This window comes from Lonchura striata, chromosome 10 (genome assembly GCF_046129695.1).
Source record: "Lonchura striata isolate bLonStr1 chromosome 10, bLonStr1.mat, whole genome shotgun sequence".
Lineage (NCBI taxonomy): Eukaryota > Metazoa > Chordata > Aves > Passeriformes > Estrildidae > Lonchura > Lonchura striata.
In genome coordinates this window covers 26,013,599-26,037,617 of record NC_134612.1, presented here as the reverse complement: position 1 = coordinate 26,037,617, position 24,019 = coordinate 26,013,599, and the positions used below count along the sequence as shown (strand labels likewise).

General features: G+C 50.7%; 1 protein-coding gene across 1 annotated transcript in view; it reads right to left on the bottom strand.

Moving 5' to 3' along the window:
* The window catches only part of VEPH1 (ventricular zone expressed PH domain containing 1), a 52,936-nt gene that overhangs the window by 6,491 nt on the left and 22,426 nt on the right, over nucleotides 1–24,019 (bottom strand). Inside the window, exons 8-13 of the mRNA XM_021540827.3 lie at nucleotides 22,156–22,376; nucleotides 16,438–16,647; nucleotides 15,153–15,523; nucleotides 6,419–6,558; nucleotides 4,533–4,667; nucleotides 125–242 (exon numbers count right to left, since the gene is read on the bottom strand). Coding sequence (XP_021396502.2) covers nucleotides 125–242; nucleotides 4,533–4,667; nucleotides 6,419–6,558; nucleotides 15,153–15,523; nucleotides 16,438–16,647; nucleotides 22,156–22,376 — 1,195 coding nt within the window. The remainder of the gene's footprint in view (nucleotides 1–124; nucleotides 243–4,532; nucleotides 4,668–6,418; nucleotides 6,559–15,152; nucleotides 15,524–16,437; nucleotides 16,648–22,155; nucleotides 22,377–24,019) is intronic.

Sequence of the window (24,019 nt, the reverse complement as noted above, 5' to 3'; positions counted from 1 at the left end):
AATTAAAATAGCCACTGGAAAGATTGGTTTCCCCTTTCCTCACCATGGCCAGACACCCAGCACGACCAGTGAGCATCACTCCACACTGCAGCCCCCCAGTGAGAGAGGCAGGACCCCTCTGTACCTGTTGCCTTCTCGGGGTTGTTGCACATGAAGCACTGCCAGGCTCCTGCCTCCTCACTGTAGCCAAATAAATCAAAGAACCTCACTTCCTCCAGGTGCATCTGAATGTTCTCCAGGTCCTGGGAGGGAAGGAGAGAAACCAAACCCATGAGGTGAAGAAGCACCAGAAGCCCAAATCCAGAGGGACACAGGGGGTCCTTCCCACATCTCCTGCAGAGGGACAAGGGGCCAGGGCACTGAGCTGGACAGGGCACTGAGCTGGGCACTGAGCTGGGCAGGACAAGTCTCTCTCTCTCTCTCTCTCTCTCTCTCCACCAGCAGTAGCAGCTGATCCATGAATTATGGACTAGGAAGAGTCTGGCATTTGTTTTTCCTCTTCCATGCTGCTGTCAGCAGCCTGGCCCAGCACTTTTGCCAACAGCTGAACCACCCTGGAACACGAGAGTGATGAGGACAGGCTGAGGGAGCTGGAAATGGCTCAGCCTGGAGAAAAGGGAGATCAGGGGGACCTTGTGGCTCTGCACAGCTCCTGCCAGGAGGGGACAGCCGGGGGGATTGGGCTCTTCTTCCAAGGAATAAATGACAGGACAAGGGGAAATGGCTCCCAGTTCTGCCAGGGGAAGCTCAGATTGGATATTGGGAAAGTTTCTTCATGGAAAGGCCTGCCCAGGGCAGTGCTGGAGCCACAGGAGGGATTTAAAAGCAGTGTGGATGTGGCACCTGGGGACGTGGGTCAGTGGTGGCCTTGGCAGTGCTGGAGAAGGGTTGGTCTGGACCACCTCAGTGGTCTGGGGGCTTTTCCAGCTGAAAAGATTCCATGGTTTGGTTCCCAGCCCCTTCTCGGGGGTGTTTCAGTGCCCCAGGAGGCTCCGTGTGACACTCTGCAGTGCTGGGCACTCTGCTGTCCCTGCAGCCCCACCGAGCCAGGGCAGTGGCACTGTGCACCCACCAAGGAACAGCTGGCCAGCTCAAAGGGGCACACAGAACCTGCAGCCCTGGGCACAGAACGGGCAGAGGATACTCACTGTGAGGAATTAATGCCACTGCATTGTCCAGAGTGATTTACACCCTGTGATTTTATTGAAAACCTGACTCTGAGCTCACACCTACACAAATATTGGGGTTTGTTTAGCAACCAAGTCCCTCACTGCCAACACCCAGGGCCCTAGAAACCCTCCCAGTGTTGCTGTGGGGTCACAGAGCTGCAGCAGCATCCTGCAGCCAAGGAAAACACGGACTGACACGGGGGGGAAAGCCCATCCCCTGCCAGGGCTCAGCCCATCACCAGGCACAGCCTGGGAAGGGGTGCAGGATTCCAGCCTTGCCAGGCAAGCCGGAGTGAAGGAGAGGGAGCAGAGCACAGCCAGGGCCTTCTGCTAGCTCCAGCTTGGCACCTTGGGGGACACAAGATGGGCAGAGCAATGGCACTCCAGTCACCAGGGACAAGGCTGCACAGAAAGCCTGGGATCTTCCCCATCCCACAAAAAATCTGGTGGTGGCTGCCATGAGGCAACTCCAGCCTGAAAGAGAGCAAATCCCACTGAAATATCAGTGCAGAAACCTGCCTGCTCCACTCTGCACTCCAGCACGCTCCAAATAACCTGCAAGGAGCCACTGATTTCAGGAGGGGAAGCCTGGGGAAAGCCTAATTGGAGAGGAGAGATTTATCTCATCCCCGTGCTCCATCACCCTGAAAAGCTCAGAGAGCCCCTTGTGCCAGCGTGGCCCTTCCTTCTGCCACGTGAGCTGAAAGGAGAGGGGAGAACAGAGCGACCCATGGCCCAAAAATTTAAATTCTGCTCTTGCAGGGCTGAGCAACAAAGGGATCCCTGAGGGGCCAGTAAAGCAGTCACCACGCCAGGGCTGCCAGGGGGAGGTGGCACAGAGGAGCCAGGACAGCTCAGGCAGCTCCCCTGGGCTGGGCACACACAGGGCTTTGATAAGGAGCTCTGGGGAGCCCAGGGAACCTGGGAGGATCCACATCTGGAAGTGCTTTGCTCCTGGCACATCTCGAGCTGTGCTGAATGAACAAATAAAATGTTTTCTGTGGCATGGAGAGGCTGCCCAGTGGAACACAGCGAGCTCTGTGTGAGCCAGGCCCTCAGTGCAGCTCCAGGGATCACCACAGCTGAAGGCATTTCTCAGAATTCAGTCTGGAGTGAAGCACTGATGTCATACATTAATCTCCAGGTTTGAAAAATGCTTTAGAATCCATACTGGAAAAAAAAATATCACCTTCCACTGTCCCAGGTTGCTCCAAGCCCCATCCAGCCTGGCCCTGAGCACTGCCAGGGGCAGCCCCGGCTGCTCTGGGCACCCTGTGCCAGGGCATGCCCACCCTCCCAGCCAGGAATTCCTTCCCAATACCCCATCCCTCCCTGAAAAAGCATTTCAGACTCTGCTAGAACACAATGCATAAAACTTAGACTCAAATATGGCAATGCTGATGCTCCTTTGCATCAACACACTTCAAGCCATTGAAAATTAAAAGTGCTGTACTTAAGGAAGCAACCACACCCCCAGAATTTTGCTTCCTAAATTACTGGCAGAGGAATAACACCAACAAATACAATAATTTTGTCCAATAATTCACACTGTCTGAAGTCCTGTTAGAACTTCTGAGATGACAAATTGCAATTATGACAGAAGCTGAGGAAACTAAGGACTAGGTCATGCAGGGAATGTTCCAGGCAGATTTTTTGGAATTGAAAAAGCTAAAGAAAACCTTCTTTATGGCAGTCCTAGTCCTCATTCCCAGAAAACGGAATGGAAATTGCACTAGAGACAAACTCGGGCTCTTAGTAGTGAACAAAAGCAGAACAAACTCTGGTTCTGTGCTAATAAGCAAAGCCAAAGCAGAAAGAAAATGCAGCAGCCAAGAGCAGAGCCCAGGAGGGGACCCTGCAGTGTCACAGCAGCTCAGAGGGGTCCCAGCTGTCCCTCAGGCTCCAGGGCTGCTCCCTGCTCCAATCCCTGCTGGATCCCTGAGCCTGCAGAGACCAGGATCCCCCTCCCAGCTCTGCTGCTGTGGGACCTCCACGGTGTTGGAACCCTGGATGCTGAGAATTCCAGACTTTCTGTGCTGCCAGGCACTGACCCCCAGGAGAACTCTGCACTGACCGGGGGCTGTGGAGAAGCTTCCAAAATGGAATGAGGGAGCTGGGATTGTGGGGGTGGAGTTTGGATAGAAGTGTGTGATGTCACAGGGTGAAAACTCAGAGTTTTAGGGTTTAGAAAATAGTAATGTATATAAAGCAAGATGGAGGTTTTAGGGTGGAGGCCGCTCCTTCTTCACCTTCTTCCCCATGCGTTTGGGTGGTTTTGTGTAATTGGATTAAAAAGTCCCCATTGCAGGCCATGGGTTGTTGATTATTGGGTTAAAGTAAAAATGATTTAGGTGTCATTTCTTAATTGGACAGTTTATCTGTAAAAGGCCTTGGAGAGAGAAAGATGGAGCTCCATTTTTAGTTTGTTGGAGTGGAGTGCTGCAGAACTCAGGGTTTGTGAGACTGTGCCATCCAGCTCTGCCCTGAGCTCTGCATTCCCCAAACCCTTCACACTGCACCAACTCTGATTTTGGATGAGTGGAGCTTGCCAGGGGCTCGAGTTAAGCCCCTGCTGAGCAGCAAAGCTGCTCTAAAGCCTCTGGATGAGCCAGGCCTGGATTCAACAGCAGCTCAAATCCTTAGCACAGCTCCTCTGTGAGTAAAACTGGCCCCAAAGCTGCTCTCAGATGTGGGGGTCCCCCACTCCTCTGAGCTCCAGCAAAAGTTCCCACTTCTTCACCACATTGTTAGAAGGTGTTCCTAACAAAACTCTGGTTTTAAATCAGCCATAATCTTGGTAATTTAATCCTATTCCACCACCATATTCATGCCCACAATATTCTGAGAAAGAGTGTTTTATAAAATCATGTTTGACAACTCATTTCATCCAACTGAGCTGGATGGAGATGCTCAGAAATAAATAGATATTTGTTTTCCAATCCTACAGTGGCCTTTTCCAAGCAGCTGATTAATAGCTTGGAAAGAGCATTCACTGAAATCCTGGAGACAGAAAAGAGCTTTGGGCTGCAATCCCTTCAGCTGATGGGGGTAACCAATGGCACATGTGCAGACAAATAACTCCATAAAATCCAGGGCTGTGTTTAGCTGGGTGAACTTCCAGGGGCTGCCCAACAGCCCACAGCAGCAGCTGAGCTGAGTCCAGAGCTCCAGGCTGTGAGCAGGAGCAAACCCACGTGCAGCATCCCTGCTTTTGATGCCATGGCTCAGTTCAGTGGAGGGCTGGAGAACCAGCCTGGGCACCTTCCAAAGCACAGCACAAAACACCCCTGAGCAGAGCAAAGGTTCCAAAGTGCAGGGCCAAGTCCTTCTGCTCTTTTAATCTGTGAGGAAATAACTCCTTACCTTCTGGTGTGGGAAGGTGGACTGGATCATGGCAGCCTCAAAGCTGTGCGTCCCCTTGAGCTGTGTCTTCTCCCACAGGGCCTTGAGGACTTGCACAGAGCTGCTTTGTACGGACAGAGGTTCTGCAAACAGGCTCTGCAGAAAAGGTTGGGAATGATTGCAGGTGGTTTTTCACTCAGGTGTTACCAAAGAGCAGCTTGTCCTCACAGTGGGACAGCCAGGGGTGAGCCCAGCTCTCCCCAGGGAGTGCTGATGGATCAATGGGCTCACAGCTGGCTACAACATCAAACATCTCATTTCCTCTGGGCTTTTTGATTTTTATTGCAATCCCACATCTCCGAGGTCTGTGGCTCACCGAGGATTCCCCTTCAATGGCCACTACACGACCTGGTTCCCTACTGAAATGTGAATTTATCACCAACATCTCTGTGAACCACGCAGAGACCTGGGGGAGCTGCATCCCCCTGGGAAAAGCTGGCATTTCCAGGCAGAGGGAGGAGGTGCCTCACAGCCCTGCAGGCTTCTGTGAGTTTCTTTGGAGCTCCTCCAGCTCTCAGTCCTCGAGCATGAGCAGTTTGTGAGTGCACAGACAGAGAGCAGGGTGAAACACAGCAGGAGAAGTCCACAGGACATTCTCAGCTGCAGGAGGATGACCCCCAGGACACCCCCAGGACAGGGTGACACCTCGCTGGGGGCTGCTGTCCCCCCAGAGCTCCCTGAGCCACAGGACAGTGAGTGACCCTGGCACCCCAACAGCCCCAAGCCCTTTGCTCATCACTGCTCACACGGGCAGTGGCACAGCAGCACTGGGGCTGAGAGCATTTGTGCCTCTCCTCTATCTCCCCCGTGATCTTTTAATTAAAGAATGCATTTACACGCAGGAGCCAAGATAAGAGTGCACGACAAATCTGATTTTCCATACTGCAAATATTTGATTTCACAATATGGGCAATATCCTTCAAACGTGGGATTCCTGGATGGACTTTCTGTCTCCTGTGTCTGAGCAAACTCACCCAGCCTAATCCTGCTCTCCTGCACTAATAATTTCCCAATTTCTATCCAAGAGTTTTGAAACACAGTAGAACTCTCCATTATTATTTTTTAAATTAACTGACCAGTGTTCTTGAAAAGTATTTATTTCTAGGAAAACACACAGGGCAGAGCAATTCAGGCTGTTCCATCCACAGCATACCCCACTGTGTTAATTTTGGATAAATCCTGGGTGTTCCCAGTGCTGCCTTAGGATGGGATGAGCTGCAGTGAAAGGCTCTGTGTGTGTTAAGAACTGAACATTGTATTTCAGCTCAAACCCCACCTGCTGCATCTTGAAGTGTGAATGTAGGGTTCTCTCTTAGTTTCACACTATTTGTGACCCGTTAGGAAATTCCACACATGTGCAGGTACTGGGCTGCTGCTGGAAACAAAATTAAACACAGGAAAATCCCTTGAAGGGTGGTAGAAGAGCAGGGAGCAGAGTTACAAATCTCTGTGTAAAACCCCAGTGGGTTCTGCCACTCCAACCTCCTCCTGCAGCCTTGGGGTTGGTTGGGGCTGCTCCCCTAAAATCCACTGCCAGTTCCTGGCTGCTTCCAAGGCACCTGGGCCTTGCTGGAAGTTTTGCCTCAATAAGAACAATATGCTTTGGTCCCACTTTTTTATCCTCAGCCTTTGCAATCTCCCCAGCCAGTTGGAATTTGGAGCATTTACCAGAACTATAAAAACTCACAAAGCACAAAATAACTTCAGCCCCGTGGAAGGAGCTCCTGAGGGATCACAAGGGTCACAAATGGTCGCAGTGAGTTAGAGGTGTGTGCAATGAGTTGAACCATGTGCCACTCCTGTCCCAGTGAGCAGCCCAGGGGTGGCCCTGGTGGCTGTGCCCTCACCTGCTGGAACAGGAACATGATGTGGATCCAGAGGGGAGGCTGCTGGCTCACCAGGGTGAAGCTGGATTTGCTGTACAGGCAGTAGTGGCCCTTCAGGGCACAGCTGAAGAACAGCTTTGCCACACAGCTTTGGACAGAGTCTGCAAAGACATACATGGCACGTTAAAATCACCTACAAAGCGGAGAGGAAACTCCCTGCCCGTGCTGGGGTGCCACAGCCACGTGGGAAAACATTCCACTGAGGATTTGGGGCACTCCTGCAGTCAGCAGGGCACTGATGTGTCTGCACCCTTAAAGCAGGAGAGAAATGTAGTGTTCAGTGCTTCAGATCTCACCCAGTAACCCTTTGCTGCCAAATGCAGGAGGGGCAGCACAGCCCAGCCAGGCTGGTCATAGTCCTTGTGCTTTCTGATGCATTTGGGAGATCAGATCATCAGGTCCATCCAAATTGTGTATCCCTTATCCTATTTTAGAAGTTTGTTGGAAAACCCCTGCCCTAGCAGGCCCCAGCCAGGTGGGGCTGACACTTGTGGGATCCCTGCTGAGGTGATGGTTTGAACTGGAAATGGAGCCCTTGAGATGCACAATTCTGCTTTTGCTAAATATTATAGATCATGGAATGGTTTGGGGTGGAGAAGACCTCAAAGCCCATCCAGTGCCAGCCCTGCCATGGCAGGGGCACCTCCCACTGCCCCAGGTGCTCCAAGCCCTGTCCAGCCTGGCCTTGGGCACTGACAGGGATCCAGGGGCAGCCACAGCTGCTCTGGGAATTCCAGCACAGCCCCTCCCTACCCTCCCACCAGGAATTCTTTCCCCAAATCCCATCCATCCCTGCCCTCTGGCAGTGGGACGCCGTTTCCTCAGCAATCCCAAACTTCTTTATCCCAGGACAATGAAATGGTTTCCCCTTGCCAGCTCCTGGAGGTTTGCTCCCCGCCTCACAGCCTCCTGGCCTCTCTGTAGCATTTCTGGCAGGTTCCAACATCCCACTTTTAAATTTTCTGCATTTTCAGTGACAATCTGGTCACTGAGACTTTGTTCTGGCAACACATTCTTTTGTACCTCTGGTAGACTCATTCCTCACATGTCACACGTTTACACTAAATACCGAACTTATTGCATTTCCCTCCTATGCACTCACAACTTGATTAGATGGAAAATGTTAAAACCAAGCATTTCAAGCCCATCTGTTGTGGACACATAGGCTGCCTCTGCTCTCAGCCTCTCCTTGTCAGGAGATCCAGAAACCATCTCTGCTTACTCACGTTTTCTCTAAAGTCACAACTCATTTTTCCAGTTAGGAGATTTTCTCTGAGCATTTTCTTCCTTCCCCTTCTCCCCACGGTGACTCACCAGGACAGAAAGAGACTGAGTCACATCCCTGCATGGCTGGCCCATGAGCAACACACCCCAGCGGGGAAAAACGGGGCACAAATCCACTTCTCTGCACACACGTGGATTATTGGCTATGGGGAAAACTGGAGTTTTGCTACCCAAACCTGCCAGTTCTCAGCCAAACCTGCCAGGGCTCGTGTTCACTGTAACAGAGGAGTTTGGGAAGCCAAAGGGGTTAATTAGAGCCATCCTGGATCCTGGAGCACATGAAAGCACACAGTGACATTTCCAAGGAGGCTGCTGACAGATGCTTTTCCAAACTGCAGACCCCTCACAGATGCTAAAATAACCTTCACTCATGCACTCAAGCAGAAACCAGGCTTGGCCTTGGGCCATGTGTGTGAAAAGTTGATGTTTCAAGATGGGAAACGGCTCTTAGCTAAAAATGACCCCAAACCACGGTGAAGAGGAGCAGGCAGCTTGTCCTTCCTCCTCCCTGGAACACAGCCATTACTCTCCCAGTTCCACACACACATGGACTGACAAAAAACCTGGGAGCAGAAGGGGCAGGGCTGCAGCCCCTGGTGAGAAAAGGCACCCAGGTGGGATCTGTTTGATGGGCTGGGAAGGACATTCCTGGCTATTGCAAATAAAAAATGGCAAAGGATCTGTGGAGAAGCTCCTGAGAAAGTGCTTAGCAAGGTTTTGCTGGTGACACCGAGGAGCACACGGGGGCTGAGGACACGTGCCAAAATCAACGACAGCTCCAGAGCAGAGCCCTGGCTGGCTGAGCACAAAGTTCCTGGAAACCTGCAGCACTCATTTGTCACTACCACTGCAAAAAGCTCCATCCCAGACGATCTCCCAGGCTCTGGGATGAGCTGAGCAGTTCCTCAGGGCTGCTCTGCTCTGTTTGATGTGCTGGGTTTGGCACTGGCTGAGCAGCAGCCCACGTTTGCTGCCTGCAGCTTTCAGCAGCTCCTGATGAACCAGCAGCTTCCACCTCGGACAGGGAATATCAGTTACTCCAGTGTCAGCAGAATCATGGAATCATGGAGTGGCTTGGGTTGGAAGGGACTTTAAATATCATCTTATTCCACCCTCTGTCATTGCAGGGACACCTTCCACTGTCCCAGGTGCTCCTGCCCTGTCCAGCCTGGCCCTGGGCACTGCCAGGGATCCAGGGGCAGCCCCAGCTGCTCTGGTACCTGTGCCAGGCCTGCCCACCCTCCTAGCCAGGAATTCCTTCCCAATCTCCCACCTGACGCTGCCCTCTGGCAGTTTAAGACCATTTTCTCCTCTCCTTTCATTATCTGCCAGGTTCTCCTCCTTCCTCAGCCTTGGCAGGAGAGTCCAAGTACCACAAGAAAAGGATTTGAAAACATGGGAACATGTGAAGAGCACCACAAGACACAAACCCACCCACAGAGTCACCAAACGCCCCAGGAGGCTCATCAGGACCCAAGGAAACGTTCCTCAGCCAAGGAACTTTTCTCAGCCCAGCTCTTGGCCCGTCTCTGCCTTCCAGCAAGGGAATAAGCAGCAGCTCCTTTCTCCTGCAGGAAACAAGGGAATATATGTTGCAGCTTTAAAGTTCACAACCGAGGGGTTGTGCCTGGGGAAAAGGATCAGAATATAAGCAGGAGAATGTCAGCAGAGCTGTTAATTGTTACCTATTCCAGCTCCACATGCTGGGCTGAAGCGGGAGGGCACAGAGTCACTGGCTCTGGGAACAATTAATCTGTTATTTGATTTACATTGTGATCCTTTACTATTAAATGAAATCTGTTAATAGGAGTAAAAATATGCTCATAAATTTCCTAAATAGAATCAAACCCATGCATAAACATGGAACCAATAAGGAATGGATGCAGCTTTTTAAATTTTGGGTCTAAGCTTTTTCAGCTTCCTCCGTTTCCTTTGCCTGACCTCTTCAGTTTGGGTTACAAAAGGTATGCAAACAATAAATATATTTATAGGAGGAGAGGGCAATTTTTAAAGCAAGCAGCCTCAAGAAGTGCTGCTTTATATTGTTTTAAACACCACTAACTTTGTGTGCATGGCATAACTCAGTCCCAAGGTGTGAGTTACACCAACAATGAGGCACCCAGCACAGGCCCCACCTCCAAGGGGCAAATCCAGGAGCTCAGAAGCCATAAAATCATCCCAGAATCACAGAGTGGGCTGGAAGGGCCTTAAAGCTCCTGTTCTACCTCCCTCCCTTCCCCTAGACCAGGCTGCTCCAAGCCCCGTCCAAGTCCAAGTCCTCTGGGTGATGCCACCACCCCCAGGAGGGTCCCAGCTGCCAGGTGAAGCCCACCTGAGGGCAGCCAGGGCAGAGCTGGTGGCATTGCCAACGCTCTGCCTGTGGCGCTGGGAATTTCTCCTTGGTCTGACAACGTGGATCAATCAGGAGCACGATGGCCAACCTGAGCTCTGGCATTGCCATCCTGAGGAGTGGCACTGCCATCGTGAGCGGTGGCACAGCCATTCCCGGCAGTGGCATGATGGCCATCCTGAGTGGTGGCACCGCCATTCCCAGAGGTGGCACTGCCATCCCCAGCAGCGGCACCATGGTCCTGAGTGGTGGCACCACCATCCTGAGCAGTGTCACTGCCATTCCCAGTGGTGGCACCACCATCCTGACTGGTGGCACTGCCATCCTGAGCAGCAGCACTGCCATTCCCAGCAGTGGCACAGCCATTCCCAGAGGTGGCACCGCCATCCCCAGCAGTGTCACTGCAATTCCCAGTGGTGTCACTGCAATTCCCAGTGGTGTCACTGCCATTCCCAGTGGTGGCACTGCCATTCCCAATGGTGTCACCGCCATTCCCAGCGGTGTCACCACCATCCCCAGCAGTGCCACTGCCATTCCCAGTGGTGTCACCGCCATTCCCAGTGGTGCCACTGCCATCCCCAGAGGTGGCACCGCCATCCCCAGAGGTGGCACCGCCATTCCCAATGGTGTCACTGCCATCCCCAGTGGTGTCACTGCCATTCCCAATGGTGTCACTGCCATCCCCAGTGGTGTCACTGCCATCCCCAGAGGTGGCACCGCCATTCCCAATGGTGTCACTGCCATCCCCAGAGGTGGCACCACCATTCCCAATGGTGTCACTGCCATCCCCAGCGGTGTCACTGCCATTCCCAATGGTGTCACTGCCATCCCCAGAGGTGGCACCGCCATTCCCAGAGGTGGCACCACCATTCCCAGTGGTGTCACTGCCATTCCCAATGGTGTCACTGCCATCCCCAGCGGTGTCACTGCAATTCCCAGTGGTGTCACTGCCATTCCCAGGGGTGGCACTGCCATTCCCAGAGGTGGCACCGCCATTCCCAGAGGTGGCACTGCCATTCCCAGCGGTGTCACTGCCATCCCCAGCGGTGTCACTGCCATCCCCAGTGGTGTCACTGCCATCCCCAGTGGTGGCACTGCCATCCCCTGGCTCCCAGCCCCTGGGGCTTTGGCGTGCCAGTCCCGCCGCGTGCAATGCCAGCCCTGCAGGGCAGCGCCATTCCCGGGAGCGCTCCCTGGGCTCGCAGCCCGGAGCCGGCCCTGCCGGCCCCATCTGCTCCCGATCAGGGCCTGGCTGCCGGAGTGCTGGAACCCATCAGGCCGGGGCAGGGCTGGGCCCTGCGGGGGAGCAGAGAGCTTTTCCAGCCACATCTGGTCCCCATTACCCCTCAGCACCGCATAAAACATCACAACAACCACCCTGGGGGCCAGCACGCTGCAACCTGCTCCCCCTGCTGCCTCCTCCTCTGCCAGGAATGCCAGGGAATGTATTTCCTCCTGCATGGCACCAGCAGCCAGGAGGGACTGCTGGAAAATGTTCTGAAGTTTTTCCTTGGGTGCTGCTGAACTGGCCTCAGTGAGTGAGGGGGAAACGATTCTGTGGTCTCCTGGGACTCTGTCCTTGCAAAAGTAGGCTGGAGATGGCAAATCCTCCAGCATCCTTGGCACACACATATTATCAGACGCTTTCCTTCCAGCAGCTCACTCGAAATCCAAAGCTCTGAGCATTAATGGTGGCTTTTTTATCCAAATCACCTAAAAATCGAGCAGAACTGGAGGAGAACGGAGCCTGTCCTTGTAGTAACCAAATCCAGCAGCTGTGCAGGCTCTGTCTGGGATTCAGCTGCACCCAGCCCTTCCCAAGGGCAGGACACACACACCGTGGCCCTGAGGCTCCATCCTGCCAGGGCTGGGAAACGAGGAGAGCAGATCAGAAATCCTGATCAGACATCTCCACCAGGAGAATACAGGATCCCAACCCATCCCAGAAAATATGGGCTGAGGAAAACGCTGCTGAACTCTGTGAAAACTGAAGAGCCTGACAAATATGGTGGCTTGTTTTTATCTTCCTTTGAGGAAAAGATCCCCAGGATTAAGAGGCTTTAGGTGATGGACATGACATAAAAAAATGCCTCAAATTGCATCAGGCATGTCAGAGATGTGGGTCAGGGCACAAGGCTTCAAGCTAAGCAGGAACTGAACCAATAAATGGATTGTTGTGGGTTTGGGTTCTTTCTTACTTCCTCAGCTCAAATCCTCTCTCTGACTGCAGTGTCATTCCAAAAAAATTCCCTTATGCACATGAGTCTGGTGTTGCAGCTTGTCTGCTCTGTGAAACACCCCCAGCTTAGCCCTTTTCTTTAGGATAAAACCTTCTGGCCAGGAGCCCAGTGCTAGCACTGCTCCTGCTGTAGGATCATCACCCAATTCACAGCTCTCCCCTGCCCAAGGCACAGCCAGCCAAAAATAGTAAATATGAAACAACAGGGCTGACCTGACAATTTTTCAAGGTCTGTATGAGGCATCTTCAAACTGTCACAGACAGCTCATGGATCCACCCTGACACTTCTCAACCTGCAGCCCTTCCCAGCTGTAAAATCTGACACTCCAGTTAATATTGCATCCATTTGGACACGGAATATAAATTGAATGAGCTTAGAAGTCAACAAGGAGCCTGCAAATCACACCCTGTAAAGCAAAAATACTCTGTGAGGGGTAAGACCTACACGGCAAACATCTGACTCAAGAGCAAAAAAGCCAATTTGCAAATCACAGACAATTTAGCAGAGCAGAGGTGCCTATTTTGTGTGTTTTGAACTTGCCTCTGACAACTTCATGGCGTGTTCTCCAGCACCTGGATGGGGGCAGACACTCAGTTAATCCTGCCAGGCACTCGTGAGACTGCAAATCTCTTTTCCAGGCTGCAGAGGCCATTTATCTCCACATGGAGGTCTCTGATTTTCCTCACACTCCTGCAGCCACTCTCATCATTTATGCTCCAAATTGAGGCTCTAATTAATGCAGGCAGTCCCAGAATGGTTTGAGCTGGAAGGGATTTTAGAGCCCCTCCAGCTCCTGGGCTGGACACTTTCCCCTGTGTCATTAATGCCCAGATCTGAGGGTCCTACAGGAAAATTGGGATATTCCCAAGGTTCTGTTTCTGTCCTCACCAGCACAGCCCCTTCTGGAGGTGCCCCCAGTCTGGGGTTAAGAATGAGGAATTTACCCCATTCCCAGACAGGCTGCCCCAGGTCAGACACCACCAGCAGCAGAAATGCCAGCAGGGATGGAACTCTGCCCAAAAGAGCAGAATTTGGCCCATCACCCTTTGGAAATTCTTCTAAATTCTTCTTTATTAACACCCCGCTGACCCCCCCAGAGCTGTCACTGGAAATGCCAGGAAAGGAAAGGTTGGGAAATGTGCAACACATTTTGCCATTATTTCCTTCAAATCCTCTGTGTCATGAGGGGCTGCTCTGGAGCTCTTATCTTTTCATATCTTCCATGTCTTACACATTAAATTTCCAGTTCAGACTCCCACACAGCCGACATAAAATCAGCCAACTATATTTATTAATGTTTTCAAATCTTGTTTTTTTTTCTGCTAAACATGTTGGTGAAATGTAAAACACGCCTTTGAGTGGGCCCTGTTAGAGTCTGGGGATCTCTGAAGTGCAATAACTGCAGGTTTTTGGAGAGCTTTATGCAATATCTGGAATATTAACAGAGCTGTCCCCTGTGGAATGAGCAGGGCTGCATTTCTTCAACAGATTTAGAACGACTCCCATAAATCTCTGCTCTGCACGTGTGTCCCTGCTCAAGGAATTTCCCTAGGAATGCTAGTTGAGGATTTTCAGGAAATTACAATCGTTTGAATGAATTTAGAAATAGTCACATGCCTAGGATGTATCATAAGAGGTATTGCAGAAAGGAAACTGAGCAATACATTAAAAAATATTCAATATATGGGATTTCATTAATGTGGGGTCAGAGCACTCAGCACTTCAAAAGCCACATTGTTCACTCTCATGTTTTCACTGGAATTTTATGCAACACAAGTTTTATCCTTAATTCTACCAAATAACTATTTCAACTACTAAACCTGGAATTCAAGGTATTTAGGAAACTCTTCAGAACCATAAGCTTTTAAAATATATATGTAGAGAGTAGTATATCCCTTTTATGAGTGGAGACTGATTTTCCACTTCTTCACCACTGAGAAAGGAAAGAAATAAATCTTTTATCAACTTCAGTTGATGCTCGTTGGAGCTGAAGTGATGCTGTATTAGAAGGTGATGTTTGAAGGGACTGGAAATTTAATTTATTAAATTTAATTTAATTTAATTGATTGAGGCAGCTGCTCTTTGGGATCAACGTGGCCCATGGAAGGGTTGGGCTGTGAACAGCTCATGGCCACCAGCGAGGGGTTGGATGCACCCAAATTCACCTCAAAGGGAATAAAGCAGGAGGCTCCCAACAAAACCCAACCCAACCCAGCCCAAAGCATTCACTTCAAAGAGGAGCAGATCACAGACCAGGCATGAAAGCAGCAAACATTAAAGCAGCATTTACACACCCAGGGATTGGTGAGATGGGATCCAACCCATCCCAGCCATGGGCATCTCACCCGCTGTGCCCTCGGGGAGGTTTGTGTTGGAATGTGCTGCCCCGAGGGTCCTGACCATTGTTGTCCCAACTCTGCTGGTTTAATAACTTGGTGATGAGGAGGGAGCCCCAGATCTGCCTCAAACCGACCCAGCAGGAGCCTCACGGACCACACGGATCCCTGATGTCCCAGCCAGCTCCACAGCTCCAGCCTGCAGCTGGCAATGGCCCTTGCTGCCCTGCCCTTGTGCCCAGAGGCTCTGCCACCCTTCAGGGTCCATTGACAACACATCCAGGAGGAAACGTTCACCTGAGCCTCCCTGGGAGTCTGGGAGAGGCACGGGATGGGCTGTGTCCTGAAGGAAATGAATCCTGGAAGGTTTCAAAAGACTCCATTTGGGAAATGTTGTTTTCTACAGCTGATGTTCCTCCCTGCCTGTGCTGGGGCTCTTTGGTCTGGGTGGGTGTTGAAGTCCCTGGGAGGTTGATCCTGCTTACCTTCGATCACACACTGCTCAGGGATGGGAATCCTCCTCCCCATCTCCACCACAAACTCCTTCACTCTGCCCAGGTTCTCCTTCAGGTGCAGGTACAGCTGGTCCTGGTGCTCCTCAGGGCTCGTGGCTGCCTCTGCCCTTCCCTCCCCGGCCTTTTCCGGGGTCACATCTGGCAGCCTGGCTGGCTGGGGGAGGTCAGCACTCTGCTGTGGCAGCAGGCAGGTCCCTGCCTCGGGCTGCACCCCAAAAGGCACCTCCTGGTGCTCCTGGCTGAGGTAGAGCTCGGAGAAGATGTCCCCACTCTCCTCGTCCTGCCCTCCCTCCGAGCTCAGCCCCTTCACCCTGAGCGCGTGCAGGGCCAGGCTCTTGGACCTGCAGGGAGGAAGGATGGGAAAAGGGTTTGGAATAGAGGCAGGGCACAAAAATGCCCCCAAAACGTGCCCTGTGCAGCTGCCTCAGAGAGCCCAGTGTGGGGCTTCTGGAAAAATCTGCATTTCCAAAGCCAAGCTCAAACCTCAGCTTTAATAAGCAAATGCAATGGAACAATATCCAAATAATACCCACATGTCCCAACATCTGCCACGGGGGGAGCGAGGCAGTCCCTCTGCAAGGATCCTAGAGCCCAGGGTGGTGTGGCTGCCGTACCAATCCCACCATAAAACTGGCAACAGCAGCATTTCACTGAATCCTGCTCCCCCTGCCCTGGATCCCTGCTGGAGATGGAGGGGAGCAAAGAGGGCAGAAGTGGCTGAAAGGGCAAATCCTGGAGCAGGGAGAGCAGAGCTCTGCGTGGAGCTGTGGGGCAGGGACAGCCCGAGGTCATGTTGCTGTCACTGATAAATATTGTTAGTGATAACACCCCAGAAAAGCTCTCAGGACCTTCCTGTCTGTGATAGCTCAATGGAGGCTTTTTTCCTGCATTTTTTGCTGCTTTAGGGCACAGAAAAGATTAAATGGGTTTCCCAGGGAAGCTGTGGCTGCCCCTGGATCCCTGGCAGTGCCCAGGGCCAGGTTGGACACTGGGGCTTGGAGCACCTGGAACAGTGGGAGGTGTCCCTGCCCATGGTGACACTGGATGGGTTTTGACCAACCCCAACCATTCTGGGATTCTGGGATTTTAGAAAGTTTTCACCCAGCCCTTAAGTTCATGGGTGCAAAGATCAGTTAAATGTAGGTTTATGCTGCCTGTGAGTATTCCATGAGCAGACCAAACCCTCCACATTTGGATAAAGTTTTATGACAGAACTGATCTTCCTGAACCCCTCACACATTTTCCAGAGCCCTACCTGTTAAACCTCATATCCTTCCTTTCCTCTTTAGAAACCTGGCCCAGGCTGTATCTCCTCACTGAGCCAGGGGTGCTGCTGTCCACGTTTATTTTCTCTTCAAAAGCCTGGATTTTAACTTGCAGCTTTTCATCTTCTTCACTGCCATTCACGACAGATTTTAAATCATCCAGTGGTAGAGGACATTCTGCCTCAGGGTCGTTTTCCATCCTGAGGAAGCAGAAAGCAGAACATTAACTCTGGCACACTGTGTCCATTGTGCTGATGCTGTGTCTCTGCCTGGGACTTGTGGTTTGGATCTGGTAAAATAATTATGTTTAAACAGAGATTCCCTGAGGTTATTTTCAGGAACATCTTCTAGATCAACATCTCTGATGGATCAGAAGCACTGAACATCTCTGACAACCCTGGACTGGAGACTGCCAAGCACCAGCAAATCACAATTCTGTCCCTGATAGTCAAAAGTTTTTCATCTGAACTCATAACATTCTCTCAAAATTGCTAAACACTGACTTATTACATCATTTTCACAAGGCAAAAGTCAAGCTATTTGCAGACTTTATAGAATTCTGTGGTTTTAAAGCTTTGACCGAAGTACATGCAATTCTTACTGAATTATTGCATTCTGAGGAAGAAAAGTGCCTTTTAAAACTCAGGAACAGTTCTGAGCAATGTGACTCCAGCTCAGCAAAGAGAAAATGAAGAGTTAAAATGAACTTGTGAGACTGCAGGGCAAGTAGTTTTGTTTTGGATTTGTTATGTTTGTCTTAAAATCGCAGAATCTGAGAATCCTGGAATGGTTTGGGTTGAAAGGGACCTTAAAGCCCACCCAGTGCCACCTCTACCATGGCAGGGACACCTCCCACTGCCCCAGGCTGCTCCAGCCCTGTCCAGCCTGGCCTTGGGCACTGCCAGGGATGGGCAGCCACAAAATAGAACATTTTAATGGAAAAATTCAAAGGTAACTTTCAAATAAATTGAAGGGAAGCTGTTGATCTTACAGGATAAACAGAAATCTGCTGGGAAAGACACTGTTGGTAAAAACGTGCTGGGTTCCCTCAAAGAGCTTTGAAAGTGGCTTTCTCTGGGTTCCCTCATCACTCAGAGCCTGCAGAGAGACTCAGCTCCCCAAATATTTGGCCATTTGCTGGAAATCTGAATTTTGGGTATCCTTACTCTGCCTTGGAGATGCTGCAGCTGCAGCAGGTCTGGATTTCCCAGGGACCAACAGCAGGAGCATCACTGTTCTTCCCCTCTCCCTGTCCTGCTGGGATGATGTGCACGTTCCCAGCTCACTCCTGCAAGCAGGGAGGAGCTGGCACCAAAAACCACGGAGCAGCACAAAGCAAACAGGAATCTCTTGGAGAATCAAGGGGGATTGGACAGTATTTACTTTTTAAACTCCACCCACAGCTCTAAAACAAGTTTGTTATGCTTCTATTTCTTTGTTTGATTTCCTTTTTTTTTTTTTTTCCCTCATGAAAAAACATCTGAATAGCTAAATCTGTAAAAGATGCATCTATAAAACCACAAATGAGGGGTTTAACACAGCCCTTCCAAAGCAGCAGAGTCTCACAAGTCACACTCGCAGTGGGGGAGCCCATTAAAAACTCCACAAACTGCACATTACCAATTGTAAAAAGCCAGGTTTTTACAAAACAACCAGAAATGTGGCATCACTAAATGCACTTTTTCACTTGTTTTGATAAAGGCAGCTCAGGATATTTCTCAGGGGAGCTGGCAAGTTTTGTCTTGCTTTGTTTTTAATTCAAGCAAGATCTCATAATATATTAACACTGAGGAGCCCTTGAAAAATATTCTTCTGCAATAAAGACCCTTGATGCGACCTTTCCTAACAAATCTTTCTGGGGATGTAGGACAAGATTTAATTTATTGGAAAGCAGTCACTCCAGCACAGCTCCCAACACTGCTGCCATTGTGGGAGCTGAGCTCTAAGGAAAACTCCTGTTCCCTGTGTAAATATGGGCAAAGCCTTGGGGCACAGAGAGGGGATTGATGGACTGATGGGCTTTGGGAGTGACAGACCCCAACCAGGCAGCCTTGGTGATGTTTGGGATTAAAAATGGTGTTTCAAACAGCACCTCTTTGTCCAGCACTCTCCTGCTGAGCTCCCATGGCTTTGTGAAGGGAATGCAAGGAAGTGCTTCTCCTAAAGAGTCATGAAATTGTTATGATTGGAAAAGAAACGTGGATGAATCCTATTTTCCATATGTCGAGCTGAAAAAAGTCACTCCTAGGGTGTGGAGGGTGGGCTCCTCAAGCCAGCGTCCCGTTGTTGCCCCTGCTGGTGCCAGGATTCCCAAGGGGGAAGCAGAGGGTGTCCAAGTAACCAGCCCTGTGCTCACATCAGTTCCCTGGGAGGCCAGAGGCACAAAACCCACAAAACCCTCAGTGAGGGCTCCATCCCACCCCACGGGAGCCCTTCCTGCTGGGCTCCCCTTCCAGCCCACTCAGACCAACCATTGTCTGCAGCCTCGGCAAGGGGCACTGCTGAGGCTGCTGGAGCAGGATCACTTTACACCAGAGCTGTTTGCAGGAGGAGGAGGAGGAGGAGGGTGCACGAGGTGATGGAGAAACCATCATGCCAAAAATAGTGCAGTGCCAGGCTGCTGCTGGCTTCACGCTTCAAACCCTCTGCACAAATGCACCTCCGTGTCCAGGGGATGCATCAGCACAAAGGACATTTCTCCAGGGCAGCAGCACCATTATCACAGCACCAAAAGAGCATCCCAAAGGGAGAGTAAGGAAAATACACCTGGCGTTGTGGCCAGGGCTTCACCTCTGTGCTCATGGAGGCCACGAGGTGTTCGTGGCTTGTTAAGGGAGAGAAAATCACCTCCTCCAACAGGATGGACAAGTTTGAAGAAGGCAAGTGATGGAGAAAAGATCAGGGAATTGTCAGCACAATCCCAGACTGGTTTGTGTTGGAAGGACCTTAAAGAGTATTCCATTCCATCCCATTCCACTGGGACCTCTCCACTGTCCCACAGGCTGCTCCAAGCCCCAGTGTCCCAGCCTTGGGCACTGCCAGGGATCCAGGGGCAGCCACAGCTGCTCTGGGCACCTGTGCCAGGGCCTGCCAGCCTCTGAGTAAAGCACTTCCTCATATTTAACCTAAATCTCTCCTGTCCCAGCGTAAAACAATTCCAAGCAGCCACAGCACTGGTGCAGCCCCTTAACGAGGGCTTTGAAGCTTTCTTCCCCTTTAATTGACTACACTGCCCCTCTAGTTGGATCAGTCCATTAAAACCCTGCATATGTTCTTTAAAAGCCCCCTGGGACTGAATAACTTGCAATTTTGGGACAGTTAGGAGCAGCAGGGCATGGCCTGGTTCTAATTATGCTCCCCAGTCCCTGCATGTAAAACTCCCTGTGTCAAACAACGCCGGGCCAGCCATGGCTCTGAAGAATTCAGCTTCTCCTTGTGTAAACACAGGAGTTTTGGAAGGAATGGCTAGAAGCCAGGCCCACAGTTTAAAATCCTGCTTTCCCTTCACAGCACAAACACTCTGGATTGCTGCTCTTTAGCTCAGTGACTGCAGCAGCTCCAGAGCTGGGAGGGCACTTCCACCTTCACATCTGGACTGGTCCCATTTCCCAAGCACAAGTCAAAACCAGCTCTGCTTAAATCAGCAGAGAACTCTCATTCAGCCTTGTCTGATTTAGCTGATACTCTGCTTGACACAGGCCTGAAATGTAAAACTAAATAGCTAAAAACTGTGAAAAAACATTCACAGCATTTTGCTGTGATCCCTCACAGCCATGTTGAGATAATGGGGGCACAGGGGGTTGGGGAGGGAATGAAATTTAAAATAAATAAAGAAATAAATAAAACCAAGGAGAAGAGAGAGAAAATCATCTGTAACCACACTCACACAGACAATGAAGCTTCTACTCTTCAGCCAGTCCTTAAAGAGAATTTTAGTAAAAAAAACCCCAGATTTTGATGAAAACCTTGTTTTTAACTGGGTTTTCTTAGCAGCTCTAGAGATAAATGTTAAGCACAGAATATAATAAGGAATAGGAATATCACAGTATTTTAACAAAGTAATTTTTCAACCATAAATGGAGGGACAACGATGGGCTGTGAATGCCAAGGGCTGCCTTCTGCTGAGGTTCTGCCTCCAGGTGAGGCTTGGACATTTCTCACAGCCCTATAGTCAGATGAGGGCTCTATCTGGCTTCCTCCCCTTTCTCATTTTCACCTCTCTCCAGGACACCAATTATTTGTTTCTCCACTGACCTCAGTGTTTTGGCTCCACTGCTCCCAGTCTGGCTCCAGGGCTGGCCTTCACTGTCAGGAGTTTTCTGACACCTGTGTTCCATTTTTCCAAAGAATCACTACTCCTGTGTGCCCCCTGACCTCCTGCAGGATACACAACTCTAATTCTAAGTCTCTCACTACTTAGAAGTGACTGCCACCCTGTATTTAAATAACATTCCTATCCTCACCACAACACTTCAACCTTAGGATGCACAGCCAGAAGCAGCTGAGTGAGCAGAACATCTCACTGTTGATGCTTCAGAAATTCTTTTCAGACTTTTGTTTTGGGCAAATCTTCATCGGGGAGCTATGCCAGCCATTGTTCTCATCACCCTCAGTGGACATTTTCTAGAATAAACTCACTGATAATTGTGAGGCCTGACTTCACTGATTTAATTTTAATCAAGGCTTTTTTAGCTTGCTTAAGTCTACTTATCTGAGGCATGGCTTTCTGCACAGCAATGGGAGTATATTTAATGGGAATTTTGGTGCCTCACAGTGATGCCTAAAGAGGCTACCTGGAACAGAGGCTGGGAGTTAAAGGAATAAAGTAGGGATTTATTAAAAGGCCTTTGAAGGAACTTGGGCAGTGCAACAGCTCTGCCCTAGATGGACCCCAGGTCAGGAGTTTTCACACTTTATAGGTTTTGGTCCATTTCCATATTGGGTTAATTGTCCGATTCCAGCTCCAGGTGCTGCAGTCCCACCCTCCCAGTTTGCTCTCCTCCCTTCCCTGCTGGTTGCACTTTTTGGGGCTGGAGCTGCAGCGGTACCCTTGGTTCTGGGGCTGAAAAAGCATTGTTCTGTGTGCTGAGCTGTTTCTGGGATGGAAAAGGATTGTTCAGTGTGCCTGAGCTGGTTCTGGGCTGGTTCAGGATTGTTCTGTGTGCCTGAGGTGGTTCTGGGCTGGAGAAGGATTGTTCTGTGTGCTGAGCTGGTTCTGGGGCTGAAAAAGCATTGTTCTGTGTGCTGAGCTGGTTCTGGGCTGGTTCAGGATTGCTCTGTGTGCCTGAGCTGGTTCTGGGCTGGTTCAGGATTGTTCTGTGTGCCTGAGCTGGTTCTGGGCTGGTTCAGGATTGTTCTGTGTGCTGAGCTGGTTCTGGGCTGGTTCAGGATTGTTCTGTGTGCCTGAGCTGGTTCTGGGCTGGTTCAGGATTGTTCTGTGTGCCTGAGCTGGTTCTGGGCTGGTTCAGGATTGTTCTGTGTGCTGAGCTGGTTCTGGGGCTGGTTCAGGATTGCTCAGTGTGCCTGGGCTGGTTCTGGGCTGGTTCAGGATTGCCCTGTGTGCTGAGCTGTGAGCAGAGCTGCTGGCACTTTGTGTGGAGCTCAGAGTCACACACGGAGGCAGTGCAGAGTCTGGAAAACACGAAAGGCAGACCTGCAGGCAGGAGCAGAGCCCTGGGGAGGCAGGGGCCGTGCTGGAGCAGCGGTACCTGGCTGCCGCCGCGCCGTCGGTGCCGAGCCGCCGCGCCAGCAGCCTGGCGATGGCAGAGAAGCTGTTGCTCATGCGATAAATGTCCCTGCTCTGGGCGCCCAGGATGCTCGAGAAGGTGTCGGTGAGGCTCTTGATCTCCAGCAGCAGCAGGTGGTGAAAGGAGTGCTCCATGTTGGCCAGCTGGTTCACCAGATACAGCAGGGAGGTTCTGGCTCGCTCCTGGGCAGCGTGGGGAGATAAGAACAGGGCTGAACACACAAATTCATTGTTTGCTGTGCCAGGGGCTGTGAGTGCTGGCACCGAGTCACCTCCCTGGGGAAGAATGGCTGCCCCGCAGTGACACGGGCAGCTGCCTCAAACACAGTTTATTTGGGGTTACGCTGAAGTAACTTTTGTTCCTCTTGGTGTTACCTAACCCAGCCTAACTCAGGACATCTTGTCTCCTCCTCAGACCTAGAACCAGATCCCTGAAGGCTTTTTAAGGGCCCTACATCCTTCTGGGTTGGTAGATCAGCCTGGCTCAGTGATCAGGGCCCCAGCAACACCAAGCTCCCCTTTCACCTCTGCTGGCTCTGGCTCAGCTACTTCATAAAACCAGAGAATGGTTTGGAAGGGACCCTAGAGACCACTCAATCCCACCCCTGCCATGGGCAGAAACACCTTCCACAGGTTGCTTCAAGCCCCAGCAACACCTCCAAGAATGGAGAATATCCAGCCTGGATCTGAACATCTCCAGTTTAGGGCTCCTCTGTTAGAGTTCTTCTAATTAGATTGGGTTCCACAGTCCTAAAAACATGCAAGTGGAAACAGCAGTGGAAAAAACAAGAATTAACTCAGGAACTCCCCTCGGATCCTTCACTGGGGGAATCCTTTTACTCAGGGAAGCCCACTTGGTCCTCAGCAGATTGATGGAGAAACTGGGAGATGTTTGGATTTCAGCCTGTGCTGAAACACAAACAAAGGCAAAAAACCAAACAACTTTCTTCTTCCCAAGGGCCAGCAGAGAGCTCATGTGCCATGCACATGTTCTGGGCTCTGCAGGGTCCCAGCCCCGTTTCCTCCTCTCTTCTGGGACCTCGTAACCAGAGAGCAAAATCTGCTGAAAGTTTGATTCCAGATCCAGCTGGGCTATGAAAATACCCAGGAGACGTTGGCAGGACATGGCCCTGCATCACGGGTGAGACTTTTTTTGAAGAGCAAACCAACGTAATTCAAGGAAAAGCAGCTCTGCCATGACAGAGATAATGGGAAGAGTGGATCAGACAAATTGCTCCCCTTCAGCCATATGGGGGAGAGCTCCAGCTACACCCTGAGCTGGGCTGATGTGACCAAGGAGCTTTTTCCTCAATGGCTTGAACGAGGTTGACTTTTTGGTGCACAGTTACTCATTTATTTGAAAGCCGATCCTTCCTCCAAGAGATAAACAGAGGCTCAATTAACATTTAAAACACATTTTTGTTTTCTAAACAAACTGTGCAGCAGACTAAATGGAGGAGCAGTTTTGACCATTTTCCTGTCACTTTGATCCAGCTGGAGAGTCTCCAGCCATGCTGAAATGCTGCTACTCGCCTGGAGTGAGGTAAAAGAACAATAAACTCGCCTGAGTAATATAATATGTAACTGTTATACAAAACAAAATTACAGCAAAATAGCTCAACATGAAAGCAGCCCTTATCCCTGCCACAGTTCTTATCCAAAATGTTTCACAAAGCCTATTTGGATGCACGTAACCCCTTGTTATTTCAGCAATGCCTGTTTGATGTATTTTCTCGTAAGCAGCCCTTGCATTTTATGGCATTACATCTGCCAGAAGGTGAAGAGCTAAAGCACAAGCAATGAGGTGTGGCGAAGTGTTGTGATTT